At 46.5% G+C, this 22,462-nt stretch overlaps 1 protein-coding gene across 1 annotated transcript; it reads left to right on the plus strand.

Annotated features, from left to right (window-relative positions):
• Positions 1-2,171: 2,171 nt before the first annotated feature.
• Positions 2,172-18,819, plus strand: TIGIT (T cell immunoreceptor with Ig and ITIM domains). The gene is made up of 5 exons (XM_068974404.1): positions 2,172-2,235; positions 3,467-3,796; positions 6,469-6,575; positions 10,394-10,396; positions 18,589-18,819. The coding sequence occupies exons 1-5, from the start codon at positions 2,172-2,174 to the stop codon at positions 18,817-18,819; spliced, it is 735 nt and encodes a 244-aa protein (XP_068830505.1).
• Positions 18,820-22,462: the final 3,643 nt, after the last annotated feature.

Raw genomic sequence — 22,462 nt, forward strand, 5'->3', positions numbered from 1 at the left:
GATCCCCTGGAGAAGGAAATGGCAAGCCACTCTAGGACTATTGCCTGGAAAATCCCATGGACGGAGGAGCCTGGTAGGCTACAGTCCATGGAGTCGCAGAGTCGGACCCGACTGAGCGATTTCACTCACTCACTCTCCGATTTAATAGCATGTAAATGCTACGTGAACGGGGGTTCCCAGGTGGCGCTAGTAGTAAAGAACCCGCCTACCAATGCAGGAGATGCAAGAGACAACACAGTTTCTCTCTCTGAGTCAGTGCGATCCCCTGGAGGAAGGCATGGCATCCCAGTATTCTTCCCTGAAAAATCCCATGGACAGAGGAGACTGGTGGGCTACAGTCCATAGGGTCACAAAGAGTTGGACACGACTGATGTGACTTGGCACGCAAGCACACTATGTGGCTAGTTACAGATACAATATAAATGCTATGCAAAGAGTTGCCAGTAGGAGACAAGTTTGTTTTTTTGAAACTTTCCGGATCTGTGGTTGGTTGAATCTGTACATGTTGAACTCATAATTCCAGAAGGCCAGCTGTATAAGACAGGTCCTGCCTCTGCGGCTTCTACCAGCCCCCACTGTAGAAGCAATCTAAGTTTTTTATGGTCCAAATGCCAGAGTCCACTTCCCTCTGTGCTTTATTCCCGTCAGCTGCTCGCTGCTCTCCCACCCTTGGCTCTTCTGCCTTGGCAACCAGTTTTGGAAATGCCCCACTGGTTCAACCTCGGCACCCACATTAGGTCTTTAGCTGCAGCTCTGTAACTGTGGAGGGGCGGTGGAGGAGGTGTGTTGATGTGAGCCTTGAAGGACAGGTTGAATTGGGCTGAGCAGAAAGTACTTGGTGAGGCATGTGTTGTCTAAGGGGCTGGGGTGAGGGGGTGAGGTGTATGTTGTACATGGGTCATGGTGTAGACTTGGGAGTAGGCAGTACCCAGGGAGGGGAGGAAACTGGTTCGAGATCGGGCGTCCTGCAGGAGGAAAGGAGGACAGGAGTCTGGGCAGTGTGGGATGCTCAGGGTGCAGGCTGGAATGAGGGGCAAAGCACCAGGCTTCCAGTGTTCCCCCCTGGCGGAACAGCAGACTTTTAGGACATGTACCATGGGGCATGGCCAAGGCAGCAGTGGCGAGCCCGGAGGGCGGGTGAATGTTTAGCCTCCACCTCCTCTCCCCAGAGCGAGGCTTCACCAGAGAGCAAGCTTTGGCTGTGGACTGTCTGAGAGCAGGGGGCTGTGATTATCCACCCTCATATCTCCAGAGCCTAGTCTTGAGTCTGGTGCTTCGCAGGCACTCAGGGACTTTCACGTGAATGAACAGAGAGATGGCGGAGGGAAGCAGGAAGTAAGGGTGGGCCAACAGCAGGGCTTGATGACGTGCTGGGAGCTCCAGGCAAGCGTCAGCCAATCTCAATCCAGGGTCAGGCAACTGGGGCTCACCCTCTGCATCCCCAGTGGTTGTGGGGTCACCACTCATGAGAAAACTCACTCTTCTGGTCTCCTCTGATTCTGTTGGGTCAGAGAGACTAAGCCTGAATTCAACAACATCTCAGTCCAAATAAATAAGAGCGAAGAAATAAGATTCAGGGAGAGGAATCTTAGTTCTTTCCCTCACTCATGGGAAAGCTGCTCTGTTTGGTCAAGACTTTCGTCTTGTTTCTGAAGTAAATGGCTCTTGTTCCCATGATCATTAGATTCCAAATGCAGTTCCTGGCCTTTAAGTGCACAAACGTAAGTTTCTCTTCTCACTGCACACTCTTTAGTGGGAAGAAGTCGGGGCAACCCAGTGAACCCCATCAGGGACAGTTTCCCCAGAATCGTGGGCATTACACAGATGCTTTTGAGCTTGTTCGATAAAGGCTGATTTTTTAAAAAAGTACATTGAGACAGAACTTGAAAACTATAGGCTGACTAATAGTAATCCCAAGACCAGTGTATCTCTAACCACAGTTTTGTTTATTTTTAAAGTGTTTCCTTCATGGTTTTTCTTGTGGCTTGCCCAGGGCAGTTTGTGCTCTTGTTGTGAGCTTTATCTGTCTTTGACATTGTTTTTGCTGAGCTTGGTTTTTCCGAGACCCTCTCTCTCCTCAGAGGCTCAGTTTCACCCTGCCATCAGCAGTCAGCCAGTTTCAGTGGCAGAAGGGGCCACAGCTGCTTCCTGTCAGCCCCCCGGGCAGAAGCATGCAGTGGCGTCTCCTCCTGATCTGGGCCCAGGTGCTGAAGCAGGCGCTCCTCCCCGCATCAGGTAAGATCTGAAGTCTAGCCCAGGACAGGACCGGGAGGGAGAGCGGGTGGGAAGAGGAGGCTGGAGCCAGGGCCTCATCCATCTGACGGAAGGAAATACAGTTTTCAGAGTCCTGTGTCCCCTCGTGGGAGAAAACGCTGTCTCTGAGAAGGAGCTCCAGTTCTGTTTTCGGTGGTAGATGAAGGACTTGGGGTTGTGGGGTGCCTGCCTGGCTGACCCAAAAAAAGAAGCAGGAGGTGAGAAAGGGACTAAGGAGGAGGGATGATGGGTTTGCTGGGCGAAGTTCCCTCCTGCTCTATCCTCCTTTCTTCTGTCCTTGAGGAAACTTCTAGAAAAACATAGTATGCTTTTGTGGGTCAAAAACGTCATCGTCACAGATTACAGATATTCTACTGCTATAGATTGATTTATGTTAAACTTATTTCCTTCTGTATTAAAAATCATAAATAAATGTGTCTGAGGGGGCAGAAATATTTAAAAACTGTTATAATTTTGTTTCCCTGTTGTTTTCTGAACCATCTGTGGGGGGCCAGTGCTGAGGAGGGTAGTTTTGCCTGGGAGAAACATAGTTGCTCTCCAAGATTCCTTTCCTTTAGATTTTGGGGCTTTTCTGAAAATTTTCCAGGTACCCCCAACTGCAGTCAATCGAAACAGCCAGGTCTTATTTCAAAGGATAATGGGCCCAGCGCAGAACTGGCTGCCGAAAGATACAATCAGAAACGGAGGTGGTGGCCGACAAGGGCCTATATTCTAGGTAGAGAGATAAAGTAAGTGTGTGGAAAAAAATCAATGAGCTCATCAGGAAATAATATTCCAGCAGAGGGTCCTGAGAGGGTGAAGCAGCTACACTGTATAGGAATTATGGTGTTTATGGGGGAAAGACAGGATGAACTGGAGAGACTGTCATTCCAAAATCCAAATCTGGTATTTCCCTGGCGATCCCCTGGTTAAGACGTTGCCTTCCTGTGCAGGGGGCATGTGGGCTCAATCCCTAGATGAGGAGCTAAGATCCCACATGCCTGGTGGCCAAAAAATCAAAATATAAAACAGAAGCAATATTGTAACAGATTCAATAAAGACTTTAAAAATGGTACACATTAAGAAAAAAATCTTAAAAAAAAAACAAAGCAAACCACTGAAAACCAGTTTTGGCCTCAAAGACTCCCTGGAATTTCTAGGGGAAGGTTCAAGACCAGCTGCTAAAAATGCACACTTCTTTTCCCCTCCCTAGGAGCTGTGACAGGCAGAATAGTAACAATGGGGAACATTTCTGCAGAGGAAGGTGGCTCTGTCACCTTACAATGTCACCTCTCCTCCACCACTGCCAAAGTGACCCAAGTCAACTGGAATCTGCAAGACCAAGTCGTGGCCGTCCATCATGCCAGCTTGGGGTGGCACATCGAGCCTGCCTTCAGGGAGCGAGTGGTGCCGGGCTCCAATCTGGGCCTCACCCTCCGGTCACTGACCAGTAACGACACAGGACGGTACACCTGCATCTATCATACCTACCCCGACGGCATTTACAAAGGGGCGCTCTTTCTGCAAGTCCTACGACACTCAGGTACACCCTCTGGGGTCAGGTGGCTGAGGACCCTCATGCCCGATGATCGAAACACTGCAGAGCGGGACCTCCCAAACCTGGTTCACATTCACATCACCTGGGAGCTTTCAAATGGTACGGAAGCTGGCACCGCAGCCCAGACCAGTTCAGCCAGAGCCTCTAGGGGCAGAGCAGGGTGTGTTAGATTCTAGAAGCACTCCTGATGGTTTGAATAGTCAGTCATGACTGAGAACCACTATTTGGGTAAAAAAGCACATCTTATGTGTTTTTGTTAGGAAGACCAGCTGTTCAGGTCATTTGAGAAGCGTGTACACGCTCAGTCATGTCTGACTCTTTATAACTCTATGGACTGTAGCCCAGCAGGCTCCTCTGTCCATGGGGTTTCCTAGGCAAGAATACTGCAGTGGGTTGCCATTTCCTACTCCAGGGCATCTTCCTGACCCAGGGATTGAACCCGAGTCTCCTGTGTCTCCTGCATTGGCGGGTGGATTCTTTACTGCTGCACTGCCTGGGAAGAACCCATTTGAGAAGGGATCACATTAATTACTTTAGCAGTGATCATGCCAATTAGATTTAGCCTCTCCATTTATAAGGGATTAGAGCTCAGTGTGTGCTAAGTGTAAATGTACAACAATTTACATTTCTGTGGTACTTGATGGTTTCCAAAATGCTCTCACCTTCATTATCCACCTGAACACTTAAACCTCTTTGGAGAGGGGAAATGCTATTCTAATGGCTGAGGGACATGATAGAAAAGTGATGATGGGCTCAGACGGCCTGGGTCCAAATCCTAATGTTGCTGTGACCTCAGACAAGAGTGTTGGGCTTCTCTGTGCCTCTTTTTTCTCAACTGTGAAATGAGGAGATGTAAGACCTTATGAGGTGTGAACATAGGACGGGATTACTGACTAAAAGAAATGCCCTTAGTATAGCACCTGGAATGTGGCAAGCATGAGGTCAGTGTTAGCTATTAATAGGATCCCCCAAACTCCATCTGACTGTAGGGTGGAGGAAGAAGCTGAGCCTGACCGTTGCTCAGAGTGGTACAGCTGATTTTAATACAGGTTTTCAGGTTCCACTCAACCACACCCTCAGAGCTGCTGTCTGCTGCCATCAGTGGTGTGGGAGTTTAAGTCTTATGAGTTAGCAAACTGTGTGTGTGTAAACTGAGGAAATAAAAGTTGGCCTGAAAGTTTCTTCTCAAGCGCTGCTTCCTGAGGGGCCCCGACATAGGCCCAAGCATCATGTGGGGAAGAGCCTCCATCCTTTGCTGGTTCTATGGATGGCCCTCTGCAGGCCCTCGCACCCCCTCCAGCCTCCGTCCTTTGCTGGTTCTGTGGACAGCTCTCTGTAGCTTTGCTCCTGCTCAGTCCTCTCTGCCTACCTGTGGCCAAGGCAGGAGACCAGGTCCTCAGGACAGGAGGAAAACAAGCTGGGCAATTTGGGCTCGCCTCCCTGTCCTGGTACCTTGCAGGTAGCATGCGTGCTGTCCCATCCTAAGTGATGGCAGGCCTTAACCACCTTCCTGGCATTCGGAGTCCTCTGTCAAAGGGAAGAGGGCTCAGCCTCTGCTACACCCCTCTCCCTCCAAGACTTCCCTGGACAGCTGGATTCTGCCCGAGGTCCTGGGAAGGAGGTGGGCATGGGAGGGTGCAGCCTGGAAGCTCGTGTGCCTGTAGTCCAGCACGCAGCCTAGCAGCTGTCTTGTTTCCCTCACACCCTCCTCGGGTCAAGTATCGTCTCTCCGAGCTCCCTGACTCTTCCTCCTTCTTGTTTACACTTTACATCTTGATGCAGATTCTCCTGTTCATGCTTTAACTCGTATCATGAGTATTCATTAGGTGTCTGCTAGGAGAAGGCAATGGCACCCCACTCCAGCACTCTTGCCTGGAAAATCCCATGGACAGACGAGCCTGGTAGGCTGCAGTCCATGGGGTCGCTAAGAGTCGGACACGACTGAGCAACTTCACTTTCACTTTTCACTTTCATGCATTGGAGAAGGAAATGGCAACCCACTCCAATGTTCTTGCCTGGAGAATCCCAGGTACGGCGGAGCCTGGTGGGCTGCCATCTATGGGGTTGCAGAGAGTCTGAAACGACTTAGCAGCAGCAGCAGCAGGTTCCAGGTGCTGACAAAACAGCAAAGGGTAAAGTTCCAGAGCCTTACCCGCTCCAGGGTCTCACAGCCTAGTTGAGATGTGTTACAGGCTTAAGGTAAAAGCTTATATGCCTTTTTTCTTCTTTGTACTTTAATGTTAATTTTACTTTTTAATTAAACTTTTCAAAATATCAGATTGATTATAAACACAAAGTTTAATAAAAAGAAAGTATTCACTTTCTTTTTTTTTTTTTTTTTCACTGAATGTTATTTGTTTCACTTTGTGACTATTACTGAAAGTGATTTTGTTTAACAGAAGGGAGTGTTAAAAATGGTCTGCTGTGGTGTCAAATGCGTGAGGCACAGTCCTGGAGGGATCAGTTATTCATTTTGTGATGGGCCTGGTAGATGCTCTGCTATCCAAAGAGCTGGGTTTGAAGACTCCAGTCCTGTGGTTTGAGACTAGCCTGGCCAATTCCTACCCCTGGTGCCCAGACACTGAGGTTTCCCTGGTTAATGGTTGCCCTTTGCTTCTGGCCTCTACCCACTCATCTTAGTTTTGTCTTCCCTCTAGTGGCTGAGTACACCGCTGGGTTCCAGATCCAATTGCTTGGAGCCGTGGCCGCAGTGCTGGCTGTCATCTGCATAGCAGTCATCGCAGGGGCCACGCTGGCCAGAAAGGTAACGACTCTGGCTGCACCTCTCAGTCCTGGGCACCGCATCCCTACCACCCATCCTATCCCACCCCTGGTCCTTTCCTGTCCCCTTGCTGTCTAGATGTGACTCCCCCGCCCCCGCTCTCTCTGCCTTTTGCCGCAGTACTTTCTCTGCCTCTCAGTGGCGTTGCTTGTGCTCTTTAACTGCCCCTTTCCCTCGTCTAGGAGCTCTTGAAAGTTCGGACCTGTATCCTCTGCATCATGCTGTCGCCTACAATTCCTGGCTTCTGCTTGGGCCTTAAGCTACTCCTCTGAGAGTCTGATTTATCTACTGTGAGCTTGATGCATCCTGGGCATCTGCTCTGTGCCAGGGGTTTTTGAACATTAGCTCCTTAATTTTAATCGCCAGTCACTAGTGCTGGTTACCTAGCACTTCTGCAGGATGAAAAATCAACACTCCAAAAATTTAGGGGCAAAAGGTGCATGGCAAGATCAGTAGGTTGTAAATCCTCCATTACATTTGCTTAAGAGGTCATGTGGCTGAGAGAGTATTGAATGGGAAATTGGAAATTTCTATTCTCAGCATGGAGTGTGTGGTGATAGGGTGGTTGTTTCATCTTCTGGGTCTCCAGTTCTTCATATGTGAAATAGGGATTATGATTCTACTGGCTCTATATCCCAGAATTGTGATAAACAGCTAGCATATTACACGTGGAAGCTTTGTAAACAGTGAAGAAATATATTTTCTTCATATACTCATGTCTTTGTGTGGTAACTGGCAGCTACTGTTGTGTGCAAGTGTACTAAGTCATTTCAGTCGTGTCTGACTCTTTCCAGCCCTTGGACGGTAGGCCGCCAGGCTCCTCTGTCCATGGGGTTCTCTCGGCAAGAATACTGGAGTGGGTTGCCATGTCCTCCTCCAGGAGATCTTCCTGGCCCAGGGATCAACCCAAGTCTCCAGCCTCTCCTGCATTGGCAGGTGGGTTCTTCATCACTAGTGCCAGCTGGGAAGCTCCTGATTTGGATGAAAAGAATTCCCACTCCTTTTTACCTGCCCTCTTGGGTCTTTTAAGCCATCCAAGGTTGCCTTAATTTAAGTTACTAAACAAACATTTTGGAGAGTACAAGCCTGTGATTCTTAACAGTTTTCCACCTCATTCCAGATCCTCCTCCCCAGCCCGCCTTACTTTCCCTCCAACTCCGACTGTACTCAGTCAACAACTCAACTCTACAGCCTGCTTTGTTCTCTGGACTGGTACCTGGTGCTGTTATTCCTGATACATATGGGTTTACATCTACCACCTTATTCTCTTCATGTTTGTTTTGCCTGTTTACTTCCCTAATCTTTTTCTTGCTGCCTTTTGAATTAAGTATTTTTATTATTAAAAATATGTTTGGTACTTATTCATTTTTTCTTTTCTTTAGTAGTTACACTAGGGATTATAAAATAGACCTCTGATTTATTAAGTCTAATATGTATTAGTACTTTTGTCATCTCTTGGATTTTGCAAGAACCTTAGAACACATGAACCCTTTTCTTACCTCCCCAACTTATTGCCATTACTGTCATGGATTTTAGTTCTCTATCTTAACTACCCACCTGAAAATGATTATTGTCTTATGAGTCAATGTTTGTTTTCATTTACCTTTCTATTGCTCTTCACTTCTTCATGAATGTTCTTTCTTATAACTAGAATCGTTTTCCTTCTGCCTAAAGAATATCCTTTAGTATTTCCTTGCGGGCAGGCATGCTAGCAGTGAATTATCTCACTTTTTGTTTGTCTGAAAATATCTTAATTTTCCTTAATTTAGAAGTGACCTATTTGTTTTTCTGGATATAGAATTCTACGTTGGCAGTGATTTTCTTTCAACACATGGAAAATACTGCCCCATTGTCTCTGACATCCCATATTTCTGTTGAGAAATTATATGGGAGTCTTATTTTTGTTCTGTGAAAGACAGTGTTTGTTTTTGTTTTCTTGTTCTTTAAAATTTGTCCTTCTCTTTGGTTTTCAGCAATTATACGGTGATATAATTGGATATAGTCATCTATGTATTTATTCTGTTTGAGGTTCAGAGTGCTTTTTGAATTTGTTACTTGATATCTTCCGTCAGTTTTGTATCATTCTTGGCTGTTATTTCTTCATATATTAATTCTCTGTCCTTGCTTTCCTTTCCTTCTGGAATTCTAATCAAGGGTGATATCTTCAACATTTTCACTTTTCCCCACATCCATTACCCTCTTTTTGGAATTTCCCATCCACTTGTCCCATCAAATGTTTTCTTTGGATGTGCTTTCCAGTTTACTAAGTGTCTTCTTTGATGTATCTAATCTTCTGTTAAACCCATCCATTAAGTTTTAAATTTCTGTTATCATATTTTTCAGATCCGCAACTTCTATTTTGCTCTTTGTTTGAATAGTTTACAGTGTGCCAAAATTCCCTATCTTGTTTTTAATTCTTTGAAAATATTAATCGTAGTTATTTTGAAATCTGTGCCTGATAATCCTATTAGTTGTGTTCTCTATGGTCTTCTAATAGTTTCTCTTTTTGCTTGTTTCTTGGACCTAGCTTATCTTCTTCACTGTTTATTTTTCATTGAGTGCTGTGCTTTCTACTTCAAGACCTGTGGCAACGATCTGAAGCTCTAGGTAATATCATCTTCCTCTAGAGAGGAGTCCTTTGGCTTCTGCCAGAGGACTAGTGCGAAAGCATTGGCATTCCTGTCACTTTAATTAAATCAGTGGTGAGAGAATTGAAAGCTGGACCCAACTTTGCTACTTCCTTACTGGTAGAGGGTAGTCCTTTGGGATTCTAACTCAAAGCCTGTAGCATTTGCCAAAGTCTCCATCCTCAGTGATTTCTGAACTCAAAGTTTTGTCCCTCCAGCCAGAAACTCTGTGGAGCTTATCTGCTTCTTGGCCATGACTTTCAGGAAATTTCTCTAGAAGAAAATCTCCCTCAATGCTCATCTCATCTCTCTGGGCTTCCTACTCGTAGACTTTGCTCCCTAGCCCAAAATTTCTCACTGATTTGACAGATTTCAGATGACTACAAACAGACACTTATATTATTTAGCTTTTCTCGCGGTTCTCAATGGAAAGTTTGTTTCAAAGCAGCATAGGTAATCATTGTTCCACCAGAATCAGAACTCCTGTTTCTGACATTGCATTTCCTATCTGCAATCGAAGGCTGACTCTTTTTTTTTTTCATAGTTATTTTATTTGGCTGTGTTGGGTCTTAGTTACAGCATGCAGGATCTATCGTTGGGGTGGTGCTCAGGCTTCTCTCTAGCTGAGGTGTGTGGGCTTTAGTAGTTGCTGTGTACAGGTTTAGCTTCCCCATGGCATGAGGGATCTTAGTTCCCCAACCAGGGATTGAAGCCACATCCCCTGCCTTGAGAGGCAGATTCTTAATCACTGGACCACCAGGGAAATCCCTCAAAGGCTGAACTATAAGCAGAACATATTTAGCCAGCCCACCCACCTTGGGCTATATTGGGTTAAGACCCCCAACTTGAGTTCTAGCCCCACTGTACCTGATTCCTCATCAGTCATTTAGCCTGAATCTGGCTGGGCCACTGCCAGTCCAGACGGAGAGATTTAGACAGCTGTGTGTTCTTAGCCTCAGATTCCCTGTGTCTTGCTTATTTTGAGTTCTTGTCTTCTTTTTCCTTTTCTCCATCTCTCAGAAATGGACCATCCTTTGATTTTCTCTTCTTTCTTATTTAACATCTATTTGACTATTTTCCTCCTGTTACTCCTCTGAAGATCTTCAAGAACTGCTTCCCTCTCCAGGCCTCAGAGTTGAGATGAAATTGCACAAACGAGAATCGCTTAATAAGAAAGTGCTATTGTAATGTTTTTCCACTTAGACCTCATGATAATTTACATTGAAAATAGCCTTAGTACTGTATAAGTGTCTAGACTTTGTGTATATTTTCCTACTGTTAATTCTGCTTATGGAGTTACACTTTTGTGCATACTCATGCCTATCACCACTGACTAATCTTGATTTTCAGTCTAATATCTTACATCTTAAATTCTTAGTTTGTGTAGATAAACCCACTTTGCTTTCTGTAACCTATCGTCAATACCAGGGTATTGATGTAACAGTAACATGTTCCATTTGACACACATTCTGTCTTCATTCAGATCTGAAAGGGAAGAAATCCCAGGAGCACTTACTCTAACCTTATTTTACTGAGAACAGATTGGAATGAGGATGGGGAAAGGACTTTGGTAGCAGAACCAAAGTCTTATTCCCCTCTAAGTGACAAATTGCGCAGGTCTCCCCCAGTCAGTGGTCTAATAGTGCTTCAGGCACCTGTTGGACTTCGCAGATTTGGTCCAGAGGAAGTGAAAGAGATTTTCCAAATGGTAGGAAAACTCATGTGATAGGTGAAAGTTACATAAAGTCTAATACTAGCATACGGTCCACCAACTCGCCTGCAAAAATTTCTTGTCCTATGGTTCAAACCCTCACTTCCATGTTTATGAGGCAAACATTTAGATTGCTGACTGACTCGGTTCATAAGGATGTGGCCACTATTCCTTGTTGTTCAGCAGGCATCATGGAACAGAGTGCTGGGGATCCAGCAGTGGCTGAAATGTGGCTAGTGCTATTGGAGAAATCAATGACTTAATGACTTACAGTATTTTCATTTATGTCTTAGCTATCGCAGTAGATAGGTTTCATAAATGAAACCTCGAGGGGAAAATGAATGCTAGAAAAGTGATGAACTAGAGGAAAGAGGTGAAGAGAACAACGGTTGATCCACGGGCTGGAAGGGAGTTGTTACGGTAGTTGGTGAGCAGATGTCTTCCGCTGTCACCGGTACTCTGCAGCTTGGGCACATGGAAATACGGAAGGTTCTTTACAAGCAGCAGAATAACATTTTCCTGTTAATGATTAAGACTGGTTCATTCTCAGGCCAGTATTCCAGACAAGTTTGTAAAAGGGAAAGGGGAGGAGGTGAAGAGAGTCCAGTAGGTATTGAGTTCTGTGGCTCCCCTTCTAAAGTGTTTTATTCACCAGCCCCCTCTTTGACATGTCTGCTGCTTCCCATCTAAATCAGTTCCTCTCTGCTTTTTCCTATGCTTTGGCTACGGCTTCTTGTCTTCTTTCTCTTATTGCTCAAATGTATTTTATCCTTGTAGTAGTTAAGGCCCAGCAGAGAAACATAGTACTCTTAAGCTGAGTAGTTTGAGGACAGTTTAATGCAGGGATTTACAAAGTATTGGAAAGCTTAGGGGGAAAGCATAAGGGGGCGTGTAGGAATGTATTGTTACCACCCTGAGATCTTTAGAGGAAAGGAGAGAGAATGATTACTGAAACCTGGAAGGAAGGGTGATGACTAGGCCCTGGAAAGAGAGAGCTGCGTGGAGGGGACCACCTTGAGAAATACTATAATCTTTGACTGAAGATCGCAGCCAGTCCAAGTCCAGTCTGCAGAGAGAATGCTGGGGAACATATGCCCTCGACCTCACTCTCCTTCCCACCATTCTCCTACTGTTGCTTTGCATTGATTGAACCCAGACTCAAGCCAGAGAGCAAGAGAAATCACTGGGTTGGTGTGAATCCACTTGCAATGCGAGAGACCTGGGTTCGATCCCTGGGTTGGGAAGATCCCCTGGAGAGGGCATGGCAACCCACTCCAGTATTCCTGCCTGGAGAATCCCATGGGCAGGGGAGACTAGTGGGCTACAGCCCATGGGGTTGCAAAGAGTCGGACATGACTGAGCGCCGAAGCACAGCACAGCACGCACCTGTACTTCAGTCTCCTTAGGCACAGAAGGATGGAGAGTGACGCTGAGGGGTGAACAGACAGTATCCACACTGTTACTATTACAGATCTTGACTTGCCACGCTTCAATCTCTCATGTATCCTTGAACTCCTGATTACACATTGAAGCAATACCCTTGTCAGCTGTCCATCTGTATTTCTCCTGGGACCACTGGGCTTTCTTAGCCACCTTAGTAGTGCTGTGGGCCAGGCTTCCTTGGCTGCCATTTCAGTAACTGCGTCCACTTTGTTTCTTACATGCTGCCATCTGCCCCGATATTATTTGGGGACCTCCTCATCCCAGTCGCTGCTGGGGACCCAGATCTATACATCATCGCCTACTTCAACCCCAGCATACAGAGGAGAGCTACCTCTGAGCCCCGCAGTGATGCTGGTGGTTTCTTCATTAGCACATTCCTTTCCACCTTAGGAAAAGGGTGTCCTCTGGATCTTCTCCAGAAACATAAGCAGCTGTTGAGGTTTCAAAATTATTGTAGTTCAGAGATTGGCAAAGTTTCTTTGTAACGGGCCAGGATCTTTTAGCTTTTGTGGGCCTTCCAGTCTCTGCTGCACCGATTCAACAATGCCATCATACTGTGAGGGGACCACAGATAATATGTCAATGAATGAGTTGGCCATGTTTCAATAAATCTTTATTTATAAACACTGAAATTTAAATTTTATATAATTTTCATGTTTAATAAAATATTATTCTTTTGAATTTTTTGAATTACTTAATGATATAAAATCCACTTTTAGCCCATGGGCAGTGCAAAAGCCTGTGGTGCCCCAGATTTGACCCATGGGCCTTAGTTTGCCAATTCCTGATTTGGTAAGTTGCATTGGGAAAAATGGGCTTTCCTCAAAGCTCAGTCAGTAAAGAATCTGCCTGTAATGCAGGAGACCTGCGTTAGATTCCTGGGTCGGGAAGATCCCCTGGAGAAGGAAATGGCAACCCACTCCAGTATTATTGCCTGGAGAATCCCATGGACAGAGGAGCCTGGCAGGCTACAGTTTATGGGGTTGCAAGAGTCAGACATGACTTAGCGGCTAAATCACCACTACCATTGGGAAAAACTCTGTCCTTTCCTCTTCTCTGCTCTTAGCAGTGCACAGAACACTTCTGTCACCAGAAGCCCTCACACTGACCAATTCTGCCACATTATCTGAACACCCTATAAGCAAGCCAGTCCTGATGCTATCTACCTGTAGTGAACACCGGGTCCCAGCAGTTAGGGGCTCAGCCCTCCAAGACAGCCCTCACTGCAGATGCCAGTTGCAAGTCCCAGGCTATCATCTGTGCCTCTGGCTGCCACGGCTGCTGAGTCGCTTCCGTCGCGTCTGACTCTGTGCAGCCCCATGGGCTGTAGCCTGCTACGCTCCTTGTCCATGGGGATTCTCCAGCAAGAATACTGGAGTGGGTTTTCATGCCTTCCTCCAGGAGATCTTCCCCACCCAGGAATCAAACCCAGGTCTTCCACATTGCAGGCAGATTCTTTACCATCTGAACCACCAGGGAAGCCTGACTGGTTGTAATTGAGTTTCTCACAGTCCCTTCCTTGGGTCTGATAATTTGCTAAGATGGCTCACAGAACTCACGGGAACACTTACATGCGTCAATTTATTATACAGTAAAGAATTTGATAAAGGATAGAGATGAGGAGCCAAATGAAATAAATACATGGGATGGGATCTCCAAAGGTCCCAGGCACAGGAGCTTCTGTCCTCATGGAGCTGGGTGTGCTGCCTTCCAGGCGTGTGGCTGTATTCAGCAACCCAGAAACTCTCCAGTCCCATACTGCTCGGGGTTTCATGGAGACTTCATCACACAGGCACGATCGGTTATTAACTCATTTTCCAGTCCGCTCCTCTCCCTGGAGAATAGGGGTAAGGACCAGAAGTTCCAAGCTTCTCCTCATGGCTTGGTCATTCTGGTGACCAGCCTCCACGTGAGGGCCCACCGAAAGTCACTTCACTGGGACAAGACACTCCTGCCATCCAGGATATTCCAAGGGATTTAGGAACTTTGTGTATGACATTCCTATCACTCGGGATATGTTAGGGTCAGGAACTGGGATTTAATGAAGGCCAAATATTAACTGGGGGTAGAGACCAACATATGCTTCTTACTATTCCACACGGGTCCGTGATAGCAGTGTCTGGGGAGTGGGAACACTCGTCGGGTGAGAAGGCGATCCGAGCAGAATGCGAGCTGCATTTCCTTCAGACCCCGAGAGCCAGTAGGTTGCATTATTTAGGAGTTTGGGCTTTGAAATCAGACAGACCTAGGTTTTGGATCCTAGCTCTACCACTTGAGTAGCTCGGCCACCTAAATTTGCTGGCCCTCAGTTTCTTCATCTGTAAAATGGGAATAATAATTCTGGCACTGCCCTATTAGAGTTGTAGAAAAACTCAAGTCAAATAATTCAAGTAAGGCACCTGGCGGTTTTCCTAATATGGATTAATAACTGTTCTTTATTAAGTTCTTATAATTATAAAATTTATTTTCTATAGCACTTCATAATACCTGGTGCTCAATAGTTATAGTGCATAGACCGATGAGGACTAAGTGAATGGATGTTATTTGATGACCAACTATTGGGAAAAGTGCCCCCGGGGGACCTTCTGTAAGGGAAAGGAGAGATGGGTGTGTCTAGCTCCAGGACAGTCACTGCTAACTGTCCTTATGTTCCCCAAGAGGACAGTGTGTGTCCCGCAAATCTCCATACTGCAATCTCATAGCTCCCTTTGGTCCTTTAGAACAACATCAGTGCATTAACCCCAGACTTGTTTTCTATGCTGATTTTGTAGGGTTCCCAACACAGGATGGATGGAATGAAAACAGACCAGCTGAGAGACCCATCTCAGATAGATTTACATTTCCCAGAGGATTTTTGGGAGCCAAAATAGTCCTGTGATTTAAAGACAAGGGTAGGCAGGCTAAGAATGGGAAGGAGAATACATATACCATCAGGAAAAGTCACAATCAGCTCTTTGAGAACTGGGTATCAGTATTTTTTTAAATGGATAGAGTTGCATTAAGGGATATAGGACTCCTTTTAAGTACAGCATCACGTGACCTACAACAACCCTTTCCTTCACACCCACAGTAAGGTGCAGCCACTGCTACTGAAAAGGAGTGAATGAAACAGCCTGCAGGAGCCAGCTCCTCAAGGCCAGCAGTGTGACCCTGCTCCTAATTTGTGATATGTGTCCAAGGTGCCCATTCAGGCAACCCACCCTTCTGTTCAGCCTCTCTGCATATACTTGTATCCTGTTGAGCTTGACATTAGCCAGTGAAGATGGTGCTGATTCTTATTTTGAAGCAGTGAGGTAGACAGAATGAAATGTGGTTTGTGTTCATTGTTATTTTCCAAGCCTGTGTGCAGCTCTTTATAATTCTGTCATTTGGATCTATGGTGGGGCTGGGTGACCTGCTTTGGAGCAGCATCTGTGAAAGCTGAGAGACTGTCACCTTTGCATGGCGTGCCATTAGGCATTTCTCCTGCCACCCCGCTTGTGCCTGCTGTTCTTTGATTTTTTTTGCCTCTAAGCATGACCCTCACCTGTGATACTGTCATGGGGATGTGATGGCTGATTTCACATCCTTGATTTTCCCAAACAGATTTCACTGTCCGTCCTCTTGTCTCATAAGTACATATGTACCTGTCTCACCATGAGTCTATATTTTGATTTGAAAAATCCTGTTCATTTAGATTTGGGGCTAGTGGGGTGGGCCAGGAGAGAGAGAGAGAGAGTGTTGTGTGTGTGTGTGTGTTTTAGTCCTAAGACATACAATAAGCATCTGTTATGGGCTCTGAGGTTACCAAGAAGAACACAGCACAGATCCTTCCCTCAGGAGAGCTCACAGTTGGGGTCTAAAGAGACAGAAGGGTAAACAATTATACACAGCATCGAAGGTTACAATGAAGAACACCCAGGACCACAGTGGAGCACACAGGAAGGATATAACTCTGCTGGAAGGATCAAGGATGTCTTCCTGAACAGTGTGCTGTAGAGCCGAGTCTGGAGGAAGGGGCAAACAACTTTTCAGGGAGCTGTGGGGAACGGACAGTAGAGGTAACATATACCCAGTTGGAAAGGCAGGAAGCAGTGCCTAGCATTTGGAAACTGCAAGATGAGAGGCAGTTTGGCTAAGAAGAGCATGGCCCAGAGTCAGACAAACTCAAGTCAGAACTGAGATTTCACCTGTCTGAGCCTACCAGCTCACTCAAAAGCAGAAACTTCAATAGGTGGTTGCTGAGATGACATAAAGAAACTAGCCCACTTGGTGCTCATAGCAGATTTGCAATAAATGGTGCCTCTTTGGCACCCAGGCCCTATACTTGAACTTGGGGTGTTGGTTAGGGAAGCACTGCAGGAAATGAAGCTGGAAAGGCAAGTATGACCAGATCCCCAAAGGCATTTTGGGGCGCATTACTCAGTCTCCTGTGGGGCATATGGTGAAACTGGGGACTTTCTTCCCAGAACAATGCGCTTTACACAATGTTGTTAATACAGCTCAAGGGGTCTGAAGGCCACCTGTGGCATTTACAGGTGGCTAAGCACCTGCCCAGAGAAGGCGATGGCACCCCACTCCAGTACTCTTGCCTGGAAACTCCCATGGACAGAGGAGCCTGGTGGGCTGCAGTCCATGGGGTTGCTAGGAGTCAGGCACGACTGAGCGACTTCACTTTCACTTTTCACTTTCATGCATTGGAGAAAGAAATGGCAACCCGCTCCAGTGTCCTTGCCTGGAGAATCCCAGGGACGGGGGAGCCTGGCGGGCTGCCATCTATGGGGTCGCACAGAATCGGACACTACTGAGGCGACTTAGCAACAGCAGCAGCAGCAAGCACCTTCCCATAGACACTGGGGGCCATGATGAGTTTTAGGCAGAAGCATGGCAGGATCCAACTTCCATCTTTGAAGGATGGTGGCCATGTGGAAATTGGAGCAGAGGTTAGAGGGAATCTAGAGTGGTGAGTCTGGAAGTGCAGGTGAGAGATGAGACATGGAAGTGGATGCGAAAGAGGGGCTCAGTTTCAGAGCTGCTTTGGAATAAAATCAGATGGGATTTTATGGCCCACTGGAATTTTTAAAAAGTTATTTATTAGGCTCTGATATTTGTGTGCATGCTCATTCGTGTCCAGGTCCTTGCAACCCTATGGACTGTAGCCTGCCAGTTTCCTCTGTTCATGGGATTTTTCAGGCAAGAATCCTGGAGTATTGCCATTTCCTCCTCCAGGGGATCTTTGTGACCTAGGGATCAATCCCGCATCTCTTGCATTGGCAGGCAGATTCTTCTACCACTGAACCACCTGGGAAGTCCAAGCTCTGATATTTACTTATTTATATTTTGGCCAACTGCACAGCATATAGGATCTTAATTCCCTATCCAGGGATGGAAATCAGCATCCCCTGCTTTGAAAGCACAGGAATCTTAAGCACGGGACTGCCAGGGAAGTCCTGGCCCATTGGAGTTTAGTAGTAGCCTCCAAATTTCTGGTCATCTGGTATCATAAATCAGGACCGCTTGCTGCATGCCAGTGTGAGGGGTGAGGCTCCGGGTCAGCAGCTGGACCTCTGTGTCTGGAGCTCAGGGCAGAAGCCTGGGCTAGTTTGGATAGGGATGTGGGGATCCTCAGAGGACAGAGGGTGGGTGGAGATGTACATAAGGATGAATTGCTGAGCTGCTGTACAGTGGAAGAGAGAGTGTCGAGTGTGACAGACCAGAGGTGGAAGCCTGGAAGAACGTCTTTATCTGGGGAGATGAGGTGTAAGCAAAAAAAAAGAAAGAAAGAAAAGGAAAAGAGCAGGCTCAGCGACGGAGGGAGGTGGGAGACTTCCTCAGGAGGAGGAGGAGAAGCAAGAGAGAGTGATGCCATGAGAGCAGCAAGGCAGGGAGGGGGAACGTCTCAGAGGGCAGCAAGCGGCCAGCAGCGCCAGAGGCAGCCAGGGAGCGGGGAGAGACGGGCTCGGAAGCCGCCTTCGGGCTCAGCCGACCGGAAGGAGAATGTGGGGGAGCCTGGAGCCTTTCAGTGGAGCAGCTGGGGCTGAAAGCTGGCTAAGATGGATCAAGAAATTAAGGGTTAAGGAACTAGTGTTGATAAGAACACAATGTGCGTGTGTGTAAGATGTGACTACTGTAATAACAAAAGCGATATTATTACTGGATCACGTTAGAGAGTCACTTTTGAATGATATCCCCACATATTCACTTTGTGGGTTTTTTGTTTGTTTGTTTTGGGAAGAAATCTCTCAGAATCCGTTCTGCGGAAGGTGACCTTGGGAGGGGGCCGTCTGAACCGGAGGCGTGCAGACCCAGGGTCGTGTCCTCCCCCGGCAGCTGTGTGCAGGCGGATGCCGGGCTGTGCAGTGACCAGGGCAGAGAGGACCAAGCCGAGGCTGAGCCGCACGAGTACTTCAACGTCCTGAGCTACAGAAGCCTGGCCAGCTTCAGCTTCCCCACTGAGACCGGTTAGCGCCCGGGCATCTTCCGGGAGACCCAGTCCGGTCTTTGTCATCACAGATGGTCGTATTGACATCTGCACGTCACGGCTCTGTGTGTATGAAAGTGTGTACGTCTGTGCATGTGTGTTCTGTCGAGTGAATGCATGTCAGCCTCCTCTGTGTCTATGTTTTTCCTCTACCAGCCCCTCCAGTTGCATGGTGCAGACCCTGGTGAGGAGCTTGTGTTGGATTACAAATGCAAAGTTAGAAAACAGAACAAAGACCTGAGCTGGTTTTGAAGCTGGCAGTGGGAGCAGATCCTGCGGCTGAGATCTGCATCCCCCCTGAAAGCGCTGGGCAGGGCTTTGTGGTGGGTGATGGTGGTGGGGTGACTGCAGAGACGCCTCATTTCATTTGTCACTGTCGTTTTCATCAACATTCACACACTGGAGGCATTTTAGGAATAAGGCATGCCACCAGCTTCTATGGGGCTTCTCAGATGGTGCTAGTGGTAAAGAACCCACCTGCCAATACAAGAGATGTAAAAGACGCGGGTTCGATCCCTGGGTTGGGAAGATGCCCTGGAGGAAGGCACGGCAACACGCTCCAGTATTCTTGCCTGGAGAATCCCCAGGGACAGAGAAACCTGGCACACTACAGTCTACATGGTCCCAAAGAGTTGAACACGTCTGAGTGACTTAGCACGCATGCACCTGCTTCTGTGCAGAGCTTGGAGGATGACTAAGTGCAGACTCTTTCAGAGTCCTAGTCCTGTAGGAACTCACAGTTAAGTGAGGAGACAATATTTACATTAAAAGGTAGTGAGGAGATAAGGGTCTAAGACACAGGCCTTTGGGAAGAGATGTCAGTTCAGGGTGAGATGGTCAAGATAAGCTTTTCTGTGGGTAAGTGGCTTGGGAGGATGTGGGGAACAGTGAGGCTTGGCTGGGAGAGCAGGAGTTTTGTCTAGGGAATCATAGATAGGAAGGTTGAGAGGTAAAAAGTTCTACATAGAAGACCCTGGCACCAAGGGAGCAAGCAAGACTTCAGAGTTTATTTTCTGGGCAGACTATTCAAATCTCCTTTTGCTGGACGTACTCAGAGGCCAGTGATGGCCGAATACAGAGAACTCTAGGCTCTTCCAGCCACATGTGCTGGGGAAGCCCACAGAAATGGTGCATGCCCACTGCAGGAGCTATCGGTTGATCCTTGGACTGTGATCTGCTTCTTCTCTATCAATCTACCACTGAGTCTTTGAAGAGAGAATCTATTTCCCACCAAAGAGGAAATCTTAATTTTTAAAATAGACACTTCCTAGAAAAACAAAAGAGGATGATAGCAGGTTTAAAAAAATGAGCACCTCAAACTAGCTGCCTGGAACCCTTACAATCATGCCCTTACCTTTTTGTGCTGGGGCTGAAGTGGCATCGGAGTGGCTCATTTCCGGCATTCAGGCTTTATCCTCCCACCACTTTTCTTAGAAAAATGAGGGAAGTGGCATTTAGAGGAGACTGATTTTCTTCAGTGGGCACAGGAACTGAGAGAAAATGTGAAGCAAGTCTGTCCTTTGCCAGAAGATGCCCTGGAGAAGGCAATGGCAGCCCACTCCAGTTCTCTTGCCTGGAAAACCCCATGGACGGAGGAGCCTGGTCCTCCCACAGTCCATGGGTCACAAAGAGCTGGACACGACTGAGCGACTTCACTTTCACTTTCTTTTCACTTTCAGAATAGAGCATTGCCCTGCTCTCTCAGAATCAGGCTGTTGAGGGAGAAGACAATTCAACTCCTTCTCCTCCTTGGATTTTGATTTTTCTCACTTCTGTTATCAAACGGGTATGCAGTCAGGAGCAATGAACTGAAATATGTCCAGAGTGCCAAGTCCTTTGGAAGAGAGATAGATACCTGTGAAAATGCTGCTTTTTGCCATGGCAGTTCACAAGTTCTTTCTTGCAAGGCTCGTGCAGATTGCTTGGGAGTAGAAGACAATTCACAACTCACATAGAATGACAAAAGGGGAGTGGCATTTTGATTTGAAGAAGATACAAACTTGGTTGAGGCCGGACTAAGAGTTGGATGCTCTTTAACATGACTATGATAGTTATCTAACATGATTAGATAGGGAAACATTTCCAAATGTCATTTGGATGGTACTAACAATACAAAGGGACCCATAGATGTTATGGTTCAGGTTATTAAAATGAGATTGAATTAGACAAAAAATAAATCTGAAAGTGGAATTCACTAAAGCAGATTTTCTTTGGAGAACTGAGAAGATAGTCCACTAAAAGCCATGTACCTGGACACATGCCTGTCCAGGACGGCGGCCACTTTCCATGTGCGGCTCTCACATGCCATGTGGTTAGTCCTATTGAGCTGGACTGTGCTAGAAGTAGAAAATACACACCAGATTGTGAAAACAGTGTGAGTAATAGAACTGTAAATGGTCACATGATTAATTGAAAAATATTGATTACATGTTGAAATTATAATATTTTGTATATATTGTGTTAAATAAAAGATATTATTAAAATGGATTTCACCTGTTTCTTTTTACTTTCTTAATGTGGCTACTGGAAAATCTAAAATTGCATGTGTAACTCCCATTATATTTGTGTTGGATTGTGAAGCCATAGACTTTAAATCCCAGTCAAGGTGGTACCTAAGATGGGTGTCTGTCTCTGACTGGTGGGCTCTGTCTCTCTCTCTATCATTCAAAACAGGGCCTGAGGAAGGTTTTCTCTCTTATTGTGTCTTTTGAGAAATATGGAAAAAGATCACAAGAGAGATTGAGTTGGGGGACCACTAAGTGTAGACAAGAGCTCCTAAGAGCTTCTGGATCCCCTCTTAGAGGCCATGATAGGGGGAAGGGAGAATAAATGAATTAATAAATGTGAATTTGAAGAAGAATACATTTACACCATACCCCTTATCACTTCACATTCCAAGCCTGGGCATATAACCCAGTGAATTACACTGAACTGATCTGTAACCCAGTGAATTACACTGAGCAGTAAGAGAAATTACGAGTCATGGACCTTTGAGGCAGATGATCTTCATGAGAGGACAGAAACTTCCCATGCAATTTTATCCTGTGACTTGTTCCTTCTCAGCTGGACAGGGGGTGGCTGTGTGTGCTGCACAAGAATGGCAGGGTTCTGGTGGGCCCAAACCCCATCAAAGGAGGGAGTCAGCAGCATGGGTGTAGCTGCCAACTATGAGAAATCAGTGTTTTGTTCAGTTTTCTGCTTCTTTCCAGTCCTGCAACCTTGCAGTCAACTCCCATATCCACTCCTAAGCACACCTTCCCAGAGACCCAGGAGAGCGTTATGTGCGTCAAAGAGTGAGTTTTCTGGAAGTCAGAATTATATTCTTTGATGTTTGGGGTTTCCCTGATTGCTCAGATGGTAAAGAATCTGCCTGCAATACAAGAGACCCAGATTCAATCCCAGGGTTGGGGAGATCCTCTGGAGAAGGGAACTGTTACTCGTATTCTCGCCTGGAAAATTCCATGGACAGAGGAGCCTGGCAGGCTATAGTCTATGGGGTTGTAAAGAGTCAGACACAACTAAGCAACTAACAAACACACTTTGGGAGAATTTTTGCATAAGTTAGAGTCTAGGGCTGTGTGCTGTGCTTAGTCACTCAATTGTGTTTGATTCTTTGTGACTCCGTGGA

The sequence above is a fragment of the Capricornis sumatraensis genome, chromosome 1 (assembly GCF_032405125.1).
Source record: "Capricornis sumatraensis isolate serow.1 chromosome 1, serow.2, whole genome shotgun sequence".
Lineage (NCBI taxonomy): Eukaryota > Metazoa > Chordata > Mammalia > Artiodactyla > Bovidae > Capricornis > Capricornis sumatraensis.

Bases quoted from the DNA above. Each gene is read 5' to 3' on its own strand.
- TIGIT (XM_068974404.1), top strand. From the start codon at position 2,172: ATGCAGTGGCGTCTCCTCCTGATCTGGGCCCAGGTGCTGAAGCAGGCG. The intron at 2,236-3,466 runs GTAAGATCTGAA...TCCCCTCCCTAG, and splicing joins GGCGCTCCTCCCCGCATCAG to GAGCTGTGACAGGCAGAATA. The intron at 3,797-6,468 runs GTACACCCTCTG...TCTTCCCTCTAG, and splicing joins GCAAGTCCTACGACACTCAG to TGGCTGAGTACACCGCTGGG.